Below are 15,078 nucleotides of genomic sequence, written 5' to 3' on the forward strand. Positions count from 1 at the left end.
AGAGGTGATCAAGGAGCCCGAGGCGCTACTGAAGATGGAGAAGGGAGCATCCAAGCTACTCAGTGCGCAGACGAGCCTTACCGTCGACGTTGCCAGTGCATGAGGTGTGTGGTATGTGGACACTAGTGCCACTAACCACATGACTGGATGCAAAGAGTTCTTCGTAGAGCTGGACAATTCAGTGATGGGCACGGTGAAATTTGGAGATAGGCCGTTCGTCGACATCCATAATAGCGACATAGTGATCCTCGCCGGGCACGGAGGTGCCCATTGCGCGCTCGTGGACGCCAACTACATTCCCCAGCTCCGTGCAACCATTTTGAGTGTCAGGCAGCTCGATGAAAATGGTGCTAACATGGACATTGAAGCTGGTGTGCTCCGAATTTGGGATCGTCATCGGCGTCTCATGGACAAGGTGACCCGAAGCCCAAATTGGTTGTACATGCTCACACTCAATGTCGAGTAGCCAGTGAGTCTACTGACGATGAAGGGAGATTAGGCATGACGGTGGCATGAGAGGATGGGGCACCTGAATTTTGATAGCCTGCGCAAGTTGAGCCATAAGGAGATGGTGCGAGGATTGCTAGAGGTATGACACGGACGCAAGCCAGTGACACTACCTCAAGACTTCCAGCTGTGTCGCTCACATGAAGAACACCAAGCTGCATCAAGAGAAGCTTGGAGATCAGAGCACGCCCATGGTGTTCATTGGCTACCTGAGCGACGTTAAATGATATCATGTCTATGATTCGGCCACAAATCGTGTTCATGTAACACGTGATGTGGTGTTCGATGAGGATCGGAGCTGGAATCGGGACTCCAAGGATCTCAATCAATATGTGCCGGGTGGGACTTTCGTCGTGGAGTACATCGTCGCTAACCCGTTGACTGCACCGATCATGACCAGCCCTTCATTGGCGAGTGGAGGAACCTGACACTCTACTGCATGAGGCAGTGGGGGCATCGGGACAACAGCATCATCACCAGTTAACTTGGACACCGATCGTGATGATGCCCGCTGAAGCTGCATGCCATGGATGACATCATCGGGCAGGCTTCACCCAAAGGTGTGATACCTCGTGAACTTGGTGGCGAGGAGCTGCACTTCACCACTATAAAGAACTAGCATCATTTGCAGAAGCAAAAGAAGAGCAATGCTGGAGATTGACCATGATTGAGGAGATCAAGTCAATTGAGGAGAACGACACCTAGATGCTAGTTGATCTTCCTGAAGGACAATGCCCAATTGGATTGAAGTGGGCATTCAAGGTGAAGAGAGATGAAAATGGTGTTGTGGTGAAGTACAAAGCTCGACTTGTCGCAAAAGGGTATTTCCAGCAACATGGTGTTGACTTTGATCAAATATTTTTGCCTGTAGCCCGTATGGAATCTGTCAGGTTGCTGCTAGCAATGGCTGCACGCAAAAAATGGACTTTGCACCATATGGATGTAAAGTCAGCCTTCTTGAGTGGCGAATTGCAAGAAGAGGTGTATGTGGTGCAGCCACCTGGATTTATTGATCTTGATTAGCCTCAGAAGGTGCTAAGATTGAAGAAAGCCCTTTATGGCCTTAGACAGGCACCCAGAATATGGAACGTCAAATTGGATAGGACTATGACCTCATTAGGATTCATGAGGAGTGCTCTGGAACATGGAGTTTACTCTCAAGGACAAAAGGGCAATAGGCTGCTAGTTAGAGTTTATGCTGATGATTTGATAATCATAGGTGCCGATCCAACAGCAGTGAGGAGATTCATGGGAGAAATGATGAAGAAGTTCAAGATGACTGACCTGGGTAGTTTGAGCTACTATTTAGGCATAGAGGTTCTGCAGGGAGGAAGTGGCATCACTTTGAATCAAAGCTCTCATGCAAGAAGGATGCTAGAGAAGGCTAGGTTGAGTTAATACAATTCTTGCACTGTTCTCATGGAGAATCGACTAAAATTGAGCAGAAGAAGTGAACAACCTCCAGTGGATGCTACCTTGTACATAAGCTTGGTAGGAAGCCTGAGGTGTTTGGTTCACACTCGGCCAGACATTTCTTTTGCCGCTGGCTATGTCAGCAGGTACATGGAAGACCCCTAAGAAGACCATTTGGTTGCTGTCAAGCACATACTGAGGTATGCTGCAGGGACTTTGAGCTAGGGTTGTCACTACACCAAGGAAGAAGAAGGAAGTACAAGTTTGATTGGTTATAGCGACCGTGATTTAGGGGGTGATCTGGATGATAGGAAAAGCATATACTTTGTTGGCACTTTCATTGGGTGGCAGTCCCAAAAGCAAAAGGTCGTTGCACTTTCATCTTGTGAAGCTGAGTACATTGCAGTTACCACTGCAGCCTGCCAAGGAGTTTGGCTTAGAAACTTAATTGGTGATTTGAAGAATGAAGCATACGAGTCTGCACTATTGAAGATGGACAATAAGTCTGCCATGGCTTTATGTGTGGATCTATTGCTTCATGATAGAAGTAACCACATAGATGTGCGTTATCACTTCATTCAGGACTGCATTGATCAAGGGAATATTAAAATCAAGTTTGTCAGGACTAAAGAACAACTTGCAGATATCCTAACCAAGCTGCTGGGTCGAATTCGCTTTCAGGAGCTCTGACACAAAATCGGGGTTAAGGAAACGGAGAACAACAAGACTTAGGGGGTGAAATGATGAGTAAGTCTTGTGTTTTTGCTATTTATTTTAGTCGGTGTGAGCTCCAAATTGTACTTGGTCCACTTTCGGAGTTATTCTTCAGGTTAATGCAGGAGAAAATTGGTTTATCCTTTTTTTTTTGTCAATTTCTATTTCTAGTCGTGTTGCTAAATATGGAGGTGTGAATCGGTCACGATTACCACTCACGATTCGTGTCTTAGATATAGAGTATGTAATTGTGTTGATTCCTAATAAATAGCAACGAAAAAACCAGAAAACACTATGCCTTTGTAGCACTATTTCAGTCTCTAAAATTCATCGAGTTCTTCAGTTTATTCATTCTCTGAAAAACTGATTGAAGATATTCAATCTTACTTCAGAGCGATCTGTGCGCTGTGAGTGTGCGCAATTTCGGCAGACATGGCAGTGAGCAAGCGTTGAGGCTGCTGCCCTCTCGTCCGGGACCAGGCGCCAGGTTCACAGGCTTGCTGGGCGGCGCCGGCACCTAGACACGTGTGACGCTCCTCGTGGCTCGTCGACGCGTCCTACTACTTGCCGATTTTGCTTGCCTTCTATGGCACGCACCGTGCGCACCCTCGTGTTTGTTGCCACTGACATGTGGGACCCTTTCGTTTGTAGGGAGCACTTGTCAGGTGCATAGGTGGGGTCGCCATAGAAAGGCTTTAAAAGCTTGAGAACCGAACTGACGAACGCGGTGGTGAAGCTCCCTTTTCTTCTCGTCCTCAGTCTTTCAGAGAGGCTTTCCGCTCCATACTGATCTCAGGTGAGCACGCCGGTGTGATTTCTGAATACAAGTTTCTCTTTGATGCTTTCCTCTCCTACCTTAAAATCTTTTCTCTGATAGCCCAGATGATTGGATTCCAATAGCTCAGAGCTGGATTTTATTTTATTTGCCTTTTTGATTTCTTCTTCTCCGGGCTTTCGATGATGGTTTTCTGACTGGAATTTCAGATTTCAGAAAGAACTTGATTCTTCCTTCCTTGGATGCGATGCGGAGGAAGCATGGACGTAATGATGTGTGTAACTTTCTTTCTTTTTTTTAAACGAACCGGCAGCTGCCAAATATATTAAAAAGAGGGTTTTAAGCCGAGACGGGCAAAATTACATCGTTTCGGTTAATTTTAGCAGTGGTGGAGCGCACTTAGATATTCTTCAGCCTTGCAGAGATTCTCACCGTCAGAGTTTGTTTTAGGCTTGGAGAGGAAAAAGAACAAGAATATCATATGCTCGTAGATTTGCTGCTTTAAAGAGCAGCACCACAATCAACACACAGGAATATCAATTATTTAGTGATGCATCGCTTACTTTTGATTTCTGTTACTTGTGCTATTTAATTATTGCATCACCTTCTCCCTGAACCTGCCGTGAACAAAGAACTACTTGCAGTACAATTTGAGCAAGCTATGTGTTCAGCTAACTTTTTCCCCCTTTCACATTCAAAGCAGGGGGGACAGTTGATGGAATGCCTTGAATTGGATTCTTCTCATTTCTTTGTGGACAGTGATGCAATCGACAGCCCATTGGACATCCATCTTGAGTTCAATAGCTTGACAGTCGCAAAAGCCGTGCCCGATCATAGCCGGTATTCTCAGTCTGGCTGTAGTAACGTCCCTGATCCACCCCCGTTACCTGGAACTTCTTATGGTGCACAGAGAAGTTCTAGGAATGCAAAGGCTTGTAGCCGTGTCCTTGAAGAGGTCCTGGATTCCGGGGACAAGTTATTTCAAGAGGGATATCAAGCTGATCTCCGTGTTTTGGCAGATGGTGGCAGTGAAATCTTGTCACATTCCTGTGTTCTTGTGAGTCCAGTTCCCTGAATCTTTTCCTGTGATAGGGCTTCCCATTCCTGGAACATGGCAGCTTTGGTCTTATGCAAGAGCTTCATGTTTTCCTCTTCTGCAGGGTGTCAAATCTCCTGTTCTGAGAGCTATGTTGGAAGAAGCTAAACTAAAACATGGTTTACCGTGTATCCGAATTCCTGGCGCGCCATCAGAAGCAGTCCGTGTTTTCATCAGATTTCTTTATTCTTCACGGTATGATATAACGTGTTACCTTTTGTATTTATCGATGGTCATTTAAAGACCAACTTTCGGCCCTAACGGTATGATATAGTGTAGATTGTTTTCATCCTGGAATTTTGATTCTTTTCCCCAGTATGATCAGCAATTTTCAGTAAGAAACAAGCGTTTTGATTCCTGATGTTTCTCTCATTCTCTGGTGAAGTTTTGAGCAGGAACAGATGAAGAAGCATGTTCTTCATTTGTTTCTACTTTCCCACGTCTTCTTGGTGCCATCTCTGAAGACGGTCTGTATCGAGCAACTTGAGAGAAATTTTCTTGCTCCTGACAACGTGGTAGACATGCTGCAACTTGCCAGATTGTGTGACGCGCCCCGGCTCTCCGTCATCTGTACCCGTATGATCGTTGCGGATTTCAAGACCATCTCCCTATCCGATGGATGGAAAGTAATGAGGCAGGCCAACCCAAGCCTGGAACAGGAGCTCCTCGAGTCTCTTGTCGAAGCTGATACAGTGAGTTCTCTGTAATGATTCAGTATTGCTTGATCATTTCCTACTTCGTCTCGCTAAATTTTACTCTTCAGAAGCTTCAAAAAAGGAAAAAAATCCTTTGTCATTCAGAGTTCAGTCTGTTCAGTTCAAAGTTTCAAAATATTGGTCTCCATGCAACTGCTTGTTCTCCGGGGATTGTATAGGCTGTTCTCTAATCAAATGCTGTGACTGTACATCTTTGATGCGTTTTTGCATTGTATCTACTAATATGGAAGAGTTGTGCATGCCTGCTCTCGGTGTCTGAACTTGCACAGAATGCACAAATAATTCAACACTTGCCGACTTGCGCATTTCCACAGTTCCACTACTTGCAGTGGTTTGAAACCATTGTTTGTAAATCTGAATTGATGCAGAAAAGACAGGAAAGAGCTGAGAGGATAGAAGAAAATAAGGTTTATCTGCAACTGTATGAAGCAATGGAGGCTCTAGTTCACATATGCCGAGATGGATGCAGGACAATTGGGCCCCGAGATCAAGCACTCAAGGGCAGTGGAGCTGCTGTCTGCAAGTTTCCTGCCTGCAGGGGTATTGAGCTGCTCGTTCGCCACTTCTCAGCTTGCAGAGTTAGGGTACCTGGTGGTTGTGGCAACTGCAAGCGAATGTGGCAGCTTCTTGAGCTGCATTCTCGCATGTGTTTCACTCCAGACACCTGCAAGGTTCCTCTCTGCAGGTAAGCACATCTCTTTGTTGTTCTGTCTGCTTCAGATTCACACACATAGTACGTTTTTATTGCTATTTTACACTTTGCAGGCATTTTAAGGAGAAAATGCAACATCTGGGCAGGAAGGAAGAGACCAAATGGAATCTTTTGGCGTGTAAGGTGCTGGAGAGCAGAGGAACCATGAGTTCTATCTCTGAAAGGAGAAATCTTTCAACCGTAAAGCCCACTGATAGTTGCCGCATGGTTCCTATTTGAAACACCGAAAGTCTGCAGAGATTTTGTACAAAGAAGTACAATTGGTACATGAATCAGGAAAAATTCTCAGATTCAAAATAGGGTCTAGAGTTGTAGTATGATAACAAAAGTGCCTTTTTCTTGAGGATTTGAGAATGTCCATCAAACTGATTATGGAACCAGAAGAAATCGTCAGATCACAAAGTAATCATGAATGTGTCTAACAAGTAACAAGCACTGTTGCGATTTCATGCAGTTTTCAGCAGGATATTGATTCCACAGTTTCCACTATACCTGATGAAAATAATATGACGATCTAAAATTTTTAAAGAGAAAATTCATCTGAAAAGATTCAGGGGCAGTCTAGTTTCCGGCCGATTATCAACTCCCTGGCTTTCAGCACATGAATTTTGCAGCTGACAGTTCCTACACATTTGGGGCTTAACAGCAGTACACACACATTGCATGCATGAGCACAGTTAGGGTCTGTTTGGTTGTCCGAATGTCCTCAGCCTGGTTCGTACGAGTCATGTAGGCTGAGTTGAGTCAGACTGAGTTGATGCATGAGAGTCTGTTTGTTTGGTTGCATGTGCTGAGTCTGGCTGAGAAATGATTGTGTTTGGTTGCCCGCATGAGTATACGTTGCATTACAAAGAAACTCACTTTTTTTACCAAATAACCTAGGTTGGAAATATTTTTATAAATTAGTATATCATAGGATAAGAATATTAGTGAATTTTTTATGATTTTTGAAGAATTTTAATTAAATACTGATCTAGATTTTTTGGATCAAATTAATTAAAATGGGTTGCTAGTGAGCTCTAGTTTGCTCACGAAAATGTTTAGAATTTTTGGATCACTCTTGTATCACTAAATAAAATCTAAAGTTAAATAAAAAAATTTATCATGCACAGTATTTTTGCACCGGGCGAGCTAGCCCCGGCGCGTACGCCCGATTCCGGCGTACGCGAGGAGCCAGGCTCGCTCGATGCGTTTGCACGGGCGGGTACAGGCTTGAGAGCTGGTCCAGGCAACCAACACGCGCTGAGCACAAGCGACTACACGCACGGATGCAAGCATGAGGGGAGTCGACCATCCAAACACGCCCTTACTGCCAATCAATGCTTTAAATTGCGATTCTCGAGGCGTTGCGGGCGGATAGCGGGTGCTATAGAGGAAGCTATCCTACATCGTGGTCATATAGAAAAATATTAAAAATAAAATTTATTTATTGTGTAAAACAATGTAGTTATCACTTTAAACAACAACCAACATGTGCACAAAACCCCAACCAACTAATGGGTGCCTGCCTCCCGTGGCCTACAATCAGCAGGTAGCCGAGGGCCACCGCATGGTCGCCTTTCTCCATGCCACGGACTGGGACATTGTCCTGTGCCGGGTTCATGCCACGGACTACGATCAGCAATTTTTTCTTGTAATATCATCATTACACCTAATTTATCATGTATATTATTGCAAATAATACCTATTAATGCTTTCTTATCAGTTCTATACAATAAATTGGACAGCCTAGGCCTTTAGGGATCCGATAGGGTAATCCTCATTAAATTATATGATACGTAATACTTACCTTTGTGGGTTTGCTTACCCAAAATGGTGATCAAAAGCGTAGCTCGTTCTGGTACAATAGTTGGTGATCGCAATGCAATTAACTGTTGACATCGCTGGACCTAGAGTTGAGTGGATTTTGAGTACACTTCCAAAGGACTAGTTGTTGTTCGCTGGGAAGATGTGTCACCCTACATTTCAATTGGGCCTTAAGTCCTTCAACATTGTTAGTACTAGATAATTAATGGATAATTAGTTTTAAGATTTTTAGAGGAGCGATGGGGAGATCAGGCCCCTGTCCACCCTCTCTCTCTACCTCTGGTAGCATCAGACCAATGTTGAGGACCAGTAGAAGAGTGTTCCCAGCTAAACCTAACCGAGTGCCATGATGAGATCACGCATGACCGAATCTTGTTCTTGTAGACATTGCAACAGCAATTGTAATCTGTCATGGCCTAAATGATGCCAATGCAAAGGAACACGAGCATCTGATTAGTGATATAGAAGTCGTTGAAGAGCCTCTCTGTGTTACTGAGGGATACGATCCCATAAAGCGCAAACCCACATAAAGTAACCCTCAGCTAGATTACACCATCAAACTGCAATGGGAACATTAAACCAGACAAGTGATGTATGTGACAAGCAATTAGCAAGCCAAGTTAGACAAACCATGTGGCAAGCAGTGTACTAATGTAGGTGTATCACATTACCAAACCTCGCCATCACTAGGTAATTCGATTCCAAACAAAAGAAATCCTAGCTTACCTTAGCAAGGGAGCTATATGCCTATTAACATCAGAAAACCTCGCTTCCGTCAGCAAGCTAGTCGAAAAGAAATTTTTTTGGATGAAAGAACAAGTATATGCATATGATTTCCAACAACACAAAGTAAGTAACCAGTAATTTGTGCTTTATGGCTAGGCAACGTGAGACTAATAAACCCTCAAGAACTTGTAGCTTGCAAGGAGAAGGCAAAAGCAAAAAGTAATGGATCGAACAAATAACACGACAACAAATTGGGTGCTAAGCTCACGAGCAAAATCACGAGAGTGAGGCATCCTCGGCACAGAGTGAGCGGTGATTCTGATTCATCGGGCGTGCGCGTTGGGGAATTTTCATGCGATGGCATTTGACTTGATTCCGCTCTGTTCTATCCGAGCTTGATTAGTTAAGTGATTAACTTTGTAATTAGAGATGTAAGTGGGTATCAATAAGTAATTTTGTGTCACTATTTAATTTATTTATCTATAATTTAATTAGGTGGAAGCGAATCTATTCGCAAAGCTACGTTAAATGCTTAGGAAAACATAATATCAGTGCGCACATACCAAAGAGTAAAATCGGAATGACGGAAACGTACTTTGCTTTAGTGTTGAAAGCGTAAAACTGCCAGAAGCATTTTGCAGATTAGGACATAACAAATTCTGAACTCCCCTTCTGCTCCCCTATTCCCCTCTGCGTCTTCGCCATGGAGACGCGCGGCAAGCGGCTCCTCCCCCTTCTCCTGGCCCTCGTCGCCGCGGCGGTCGCCCCGTCCGCCGCCGCCGGTGACGAGAGGGTGGTGGTGGAGGTGTCCGGCGCGCCGGACGGGGTGGTGTGGGTGGTCCAGCTCTCGGATCTCCATTTCAGCGTCCACCACCCGGAGCGCGCCTATGACTTCCGGCGGTATGTCGGTCCGACGCTCGCCATGGTCAATCCCTCCCTCGTCCTTATCACCGGAGACCTCACTGGTACATAGTACATCCCTCCCTCGTTCCTGACCAGGGTTTGATTCGTCGCGGATTTAGGGGGTGATCCAATCAGGTTCCAGTTTGACGTGGTTATTGACATGCTTAGTAATACTTCACTGATGCGTGGGCAAGGAAAAAAATTGATTAGCGAGGGTACGAAGTGATCAGATGCCGTATATGGATGATTTGTTGGGGCCACTGTAACGGAGAACGGAAAGGAGCAGAACCTAAAGTCCATCTGTCATAGCCTTTTAGAATGCTCTAACTTTCTAAGTAGCTGCGAGAGAACTGATAGTAACTCTCCTCGGCATTGCTGTGAGGTGAGACAAAGAATTGACCACAGTGTGAGATGAAATCAGCGAATAAGCAGATGTTCAGTAGTTTTCCGTATATGCAAAAACCGAATGGTTTGGCACGTTCAGTATGAAATCCCAATTTTAGCACAAATATGGTGTTACTGGCCTGTTACAATCCATTCTAGGGCAAGTGGCTACGGCTACTTACTGGCCACAGGCCTCAAGGTCAACATTGCAACAGAAAGACCATAGACCATATATATAGGTGATATATAGGTGCCGCAGAACCCGTATATTCTTAAGAATATTCTGCTAGGTATTAAGGGCAATGCACGGATAGCTGAGAACCGTAAACCAGCTCATGTAGGCTGTAGCTCTGTCTCTGTGATATTATTGACTGGCAGCACTACTCTCTGAGTATTTGATGCACTATTAGTCAACAGAGTCAACTTTCTTATACTGATAATTATATTCCATATGAAATCATAAACATAGCAATAAATTCGAACTCCAAAGAGCTATACAAATGCAAAACTGAAGTAAATGAACATCTGATTTTCCACTTCCTGTTTCAGCGTAGGGAAATAGTAGCCAGCTGTAACTACTATCAGAGTCACAGAAGTTGCTCCAACTAGAACAATAGAAACTAATTGACACCACTATTTTAAGATATGTGAAACAAGCTAAATTCATTTCGAAATGTGTCAAGGTTCCAAGTAAAACTACTAAGAGGGTTTTTTCTCTCGAATTTTAATGTATAACTTGGTTTTTGTGACCAGATGGAAAAAGCAAAGATCTCTTAACAATGAAGCAGAACGATGTGGAATGGATAGAATACAAAAATACAATCAATGATATCATTGAAAGCAGCAAGCTTTCAAGAAGAATTTTCTATGATCTGAGAGGAAACCACGATAGCTTTGGTGTACCAGCATCTGGTAGGGACTATGACTTCTATCAGAAGTATAGCATCAATGCCAAGCTAAGACGGCAGGGGCGTGTCCAAAGCATTACTTTGGAGGTCAGTGCTTCCGCTATGAATGTTTGTTACTCTGCAGGAAGAAAGATGTGGTGCTTCATATTTTGTTGCCGTCTTGTAGTTCAGCTGCGTTGTAATATTTAGTTCTGATTGCAATAGCTTTTGGAGTATCCTTCACATAACATATGATGGATTTTATGAATGATATGCAGAATAGTGGTCGGAAGCATCTGTTTGTTGGCTTTGATACAACAATGGAGATTGGTCTCAGAGGCCCAACAAATCTATTTGGGCATCCAACTGACGAGCAGCTTATAGAACTGGATCAAGCATTATCACAGTGGGACACTGACTTCGACAAGGCTCCAGTGACAAAAATAGCATTTGGGCACTTCCCGATGTCTTTCTCAACATTAACAGAGTCAGGAAAAAGTATCAAGGATGTTTTTCTGAAGCACTCATTGGCAGCACACTTGTGTGGGCATCTTCATACAAGTTTTGGGAAGAATTTGAAACGCTACTATCATCGAACAGTTGAGGAACCGTCATTATCAGAACATTATTACCAATTTAACATGCACCAAAGTTATGCAATCCAGAGTAATAAGGAAAACTGTTCTGAAGAAGCAGCTCATATCAAAGAGTTCTGGGAGTGGGAGATGGGTGATTGGAGAAAGAGCAGAAGTATGAGGATATTAGCAATTGATGATGGTTATGTATCCTATACTGATATAGAATTCAGATTAGGCTCAAAGAGCATAATTATACTACCTACCTTTCCCCTTGATTCGAGATTCATGCAGAGAGCTTCTGCTTCTCGTGATTTCAAATGTCACATCATGGGGGCATCAACTTTTGATACAGTGAGGGCTCTTGTATTCTCTAAACATGAGATAGTATCTGTTTCAGTAAAGATATATGACTCAAGACCAGGGACTCTTGAACTAGTCTTTGACTCTGAAATGAAAAGGTTGGATTCCAATGAAACTAGAGGGCATATGTATTTAGTTCCATGGAACTGGAGGGCATTTGAAGATCCTTCTCCCAACCGATATTGGCTCCAAATTGAAGTGATGGATATAACAGGTGATGCAAGTGTCAGTCAGTTAAGGCCATTCTCTGTTAATGGCTTGGCTGCAAGAGTGAGCTGGACATGGAAGGAGTTTTTTGCGATGGGTATTCAGTGGGCTTCAATATATCATCCTGCACTGTGGTGCATTCTTTCCCTGATTTTTTCATTGCTTCTTGTACCACAAGTTTCAGCTGTGGTATTTAAAGATCAGTTCACATATAGGTATCTATGTCCAAACGGTAGTCAGCAGCAGACATTATTGAAGAATCTAGTTGGTGGTTTCATCTGGCTCTTTGTTGAACTGGCCAGGGTTATTCTTGTATGGTTTTTGCTCTTGGTGTATGCTATCTATTTAGTTGTCTTACCTTGGCTATTTGGTCACCCCATTACTGAGGATGGTAACCTGACATACATGACATACAAAGGCTGGATTCTTAAGAGACCCAATAGCGGCAGCGAAGTAGTCCATGCTGGGACTCCAGATGTCATGGTCATTGTTCTACCTCACCTTTGTTTTGTGTTTTTACCCACAATTGTGATTTTAGCTGCCATGGCTGCTGAGAGAACAGCATATCGAGAGCATTATCTTTCTCGATCAGGAAAGAAGAAAGATGATTACTACCAAAAGAGCAGGAGACAGATAAAACATGAAATTTTTTGGAATGGTCGCTGGATTAGGAAATTTCTCTGTCTTCTTTGCCTGGTGGTTCTATGGAAACATTGGAAGGTATAAAACCACACGTGCAGTTTCTCTGTTTGCAACTGTGTCTAGTTTGAACAATTTTCTGACCCCTTTTCTTTATGCAGCATTGCAGAGGTCTTGTGAAGGCTTATGCGATGAACCCTTTGCTACACTCGCCAGTACATTTCTTCTTCATTCCTGCACTCATAGTGTTTGCCATCTACAAGACATCGTTCATTTAGCTGTTTGGGAGGTCTGAAGGTGTGCTGAACTCGATTGTCCTACAAAAGTATCATGCCGAGGTGTACCGGATTGCCCTTTGGAGCATCTATCTGTGAAGACTATAACTCACAACTGAAGGTGTGTAATCTCTATTTTCTCTCTTTTCGAGAGCTCATCTGTTAGAATGTCTAACGTATATAAAGATGTTGTCAGCATTGTGCTGCACATAATTTAGAGACTACACGGCATTTCATTTGAATGGACAGTTAGGACTGAGCCGAGTGAAAGAAAGAAATTATACTGCTCCATAGTTTTTCCTCTTCTTTTCAAGAAAGTTTTTTTTCCTCCTTTCTTGACCTACCAGCTTTGTTTTTTCCTTCATTTATCCTTGTGAGACTATTGTGATGTACAACCTCTTGCTGTCGATTACAGCCTGGTTTGTAAACAGTTAAACTTTGCTTCCCTTCTTAATTAATTGAGGCAGAACTCCTGCCATTTCCTGCAAAAAAAAAGACTATTATGATGCACACTTCTTCAAAATATTAGACTTGTCATTTGAGGAATGGATATGATACTAGTCTACACAACCATGGCTGCATTTTATTCTGTCTGGAACATGACACGCGAGATGACTAGGGGTGCTTGTCCTGGATATTCTAGTTCCTGGACCGGCCGAGAAACCTGTAATACCACTCTGCTCTCTAGTCAATATTCAGTCCGGAAATTTGCGGCAACTGAAGATGGCTAATCCGCGATGGCTCTCGTATCGTCACCTATGCAGTTGATGGCTGATCTGTGATGCATGGTGAGAGAATCCAGATGACTCTTCTTTTCCTTCCATTCGCAGTCGAAGGGGTCGATGTCTCTCCGGACGCCCCCAATTCCCAGGGGACTCCAACGCCGCCGCGCCGCACGTCGCTGATTCGCGAACACAGGCGACTGGCAAGTCCAACGCCTCGCGGTTGGCACGACGCTGCCTCCGACCGAGTGGGGGAGGATGGACACAGCCGCGGTGGGAGACCGAGTAGGATGGGGCGCATCAGGGAGATCCGTCGGTAAGTGGGTGGGCAGAGCCGGAGGAGGAGCAGGCCGGGAGTCCATCCGCCGCGAGGAGGCAGCCATCGCCGTCGCCAGAGCCGGACGGGAAGGAGGAGATCGCAGGGGGTGATTTGAAAAAAAATTGGGGGAGGTGATCGCATTCGAAATGCTGCAGGCTAAAGAGGCCAGCAAGAAGATGGCATAGCTGAAGAAGATGACATCTCAGCGGTGATGACCCCTCTACTGTCTCAAATGATTCCATTGCTTACACTGAAGCTGGTAGCTTGTCTGGAAGAAGCGTGTCAGCTGACGCCTTCATGACTAGGTGAGGTAACTACCTGACCTGATGTTCCTCTCAGCTTTGTAATTCGTCAGAATACATCTACAAATTGTCCTTCTCAGTTCTCACAATGAAGGGAAGGGGCATGTCAACAGCTGACTGCGGCGCTGCTTGCTGCCTTGCTTGGTGTGTCGATTACCCTTTAGCCATGGTGGGAAACTAAGCATTGGTGAAACATCACATCCATCACACAGCTTATGACATTGCTTATTAGGAATTATAGAAGATCGACATCCCGTTATTGTATCTTTCTTGGATGAGATATGATATCATGGAGAAGTAAGAAGCAATTCAGTGGTGTCTTGGTTAATGGTACAGGTAGGGTATATTGTTACGTCCTTTTACTGAACTGATGCTATGGGTGAGGAATCTGTTGTCTAAGTTGAAGCTGCTGAGGGATCGGAAATCCACTAAAGCTCCAGTGTCACAAGAAGTCAGCCAACAATATTGCTAACAATCCTGCTCAACACTACCTGACTAAACATGTGGAAATGGACCACTTCTTCGTCAAGGAATGTGGATGCAGAATCTTGAAGTTGAGGTATACAACTTCTGCTAATCAAGCTGCTGACTATTTAACGAAGGGGTTAGAAACTAAGCATGTATAATAGCTTATTACAAGACGGGAACAATAGATATCTAACGCCATCTCGACGGAATTGTTGAATTCTAGCGAGCCTCTATATGTGAGTGTGTCTAGTTGAGACTCAGAAATGACGAGCCCATTTATACTTGTACATGTATGTATAGAAGAGAAGAGTGGAATAAACCATTTAACGTTCCTACCACAGAAATTTCTCACCGACTACAGAGTTTTTCCCTTTCACGTTGTTAAGAATCTACACCATTTAGGCTTGAGGTACTCCATTGGTTAAGAGAAAACAGAGGGAACACAGATTGATTTAATTATTTGAAACTGAAGGAAAGCTTTGATGAGGATTTGATAATTAATAATTAAAGGATTTACTAGAAACACTTTATATCCTAGAGATGGATATATACCGTACACATGTCTTTAG

General features: G+C 43.8%; 2 protein-coding genes across 10 annotated transcripts; both read left to right on the top strand.

Annotated features, from left to right (window-relative positions):
- Positions 1-3,298: 3,298 nt before the first annotated feature.
- Positions 3,299-6,386, top strand: LOC133926336 (BTB/POZ and TAZ domain-containing protein 3). 7 transcript variants are annotated; one of them, XM_062372237.1, is made up of 7 exons: positions 3,370-3,430; positions 3,619-3,683; positions 4,113-4,466; positions 4,570-4,700; positions 4,891-5,197; positions 5,590-5,906; positions 5,987-6,386. In XM_062372237.1, exons 2-7 carry the CDS (start codon positions 3,657-3,659, stop codon positions 6,150-6,152), a joined length of 1,302 nt encoding a protein of 433 aa, XP_062228221.1. In that variant the 5' UTR covers positions 3,370-3,430; positions 3,619-3,656; the 3' UTR covers positions 6,153-6,386. The 7 variants fall into 7 exon arrangements, with proteins under 7 accessions (XP_062228240.1, XP_062228247.1, XP_062228221.1 ...); XM_062372244.1 differs by having other exon boundaries at positions 3,375-3,430; positions 4,110-4,466; positions 6,020-6,386; XM_062372282.1 differs by having other exon boundaries at positions 3,377-3,430; positions 4,110-4,466; positions 5,044-5,197.
- A 2,729-nt stretch (positions 6,387-9,115) lies between these two features.
- LOC133926369 (putative metallophosphoesterase At3g03305) lies at positions 9,116-14,826 on the top strand. 3 transcript variants are annotated; one of them, XR_009911086.1, is made up of 5 exons: positions 9,116-9,430; positions 10,506-10,747; positions 10,918-12,504; positions 12,585-12,819; positions 13,529-14,826. XR_009911086.1 is itself a non-coding variant. In XM_062372293.1 (4 exons), exons 1-4 carry the CDS (start codon positions 9,169-9,171, stop codon positions 12,699-12,701), a joined length of 2,208 nt encoding a protein of 735 aa, XP_062228277.1. In that variant the 5' UTR covers positions 9,116-9,168; the 3' UTR covers positions 12,702-12,995. The 3 variants fall into 3 exon arrangements, 2 of the variants coding, with proteins under 2 accessions (XP_062228277.1, XP_062228289.1); XM_062372293.1 differs by lacking the exon at positions 13,529-14,826 and having other exon boundaries at positions 12,585-12,995; XM_062372305.1 differs by lacking the exon at positions 13,529-14,826 and having other exon boundaries at positions 9,216-9,365; positions 12,585-12,995.
- Positions 14,827-15,078: the final 252 nt, after the last annotated feature.

This window comes from Phragmites australis, chromosome 1 (assembly GCF_958298935.1).
Source record: "Phragmites australis chromosome 1, lpPhrAust1.1, whole genome shotgun sequence".
NCBI classification, from domain to species: domain Eukaryota; kingdom Viridiplantae; phylum Streptophyta; class Magnoliopsida; order Poales; family Poaceae; genus Phragmites; species Phragmites australis.

What these genes read in the sequence shown, in the direction of transcription:
- LOC133926336 (XM_062372229.1), top strand. Translation starts at nt 3,657, where the DNA reads ATGCGGAGGAAGCATGGACGTAATGAT. An exon ending in AGATTTCTTTATTCTTCACG is followed by an intron (nt 4,701 to 4,890) that starts GTATGATATAAC and finishes TCTCTGGTGAAG; the next exon opens with TTTTGAGCAGGAACAGATGA. An exon ending in TGCAAGGTTCCTCTCTGCAG is followed by an intron (nt 5,907 to 5,986) that starts GTAAGCACATCT and finishes TACACTTTGCAG; the next exon opens with GCATTTTAAGGAGAAAATGC.
- LOC133926369 (XM_062372293.1), top strand. Translation starts at nt 9,169, where the DNA reads ATGGAGACGCGCGGCAAGCGGCTCCTCCCCCTTCTCCTGGCCCTCGTC. An exon ending in TATCACCGGAGACCTCACTG is followed by an intron (nt 9,431 to 10,505) that starts GTACATAGTACA and finishes TTTTGTGACCAG; the next exon opens with ATGGAAAAAGCAAAGATCTC. An exon ending in TCCAAAGCATTACTTTGGAG is followed by an intron (nt 10,748 to 10,917) that starts GTCAGTGCTTCC and finishes AATGATATGCAG; the next exon opens with AATAGTGGTCGGAAGCATCT.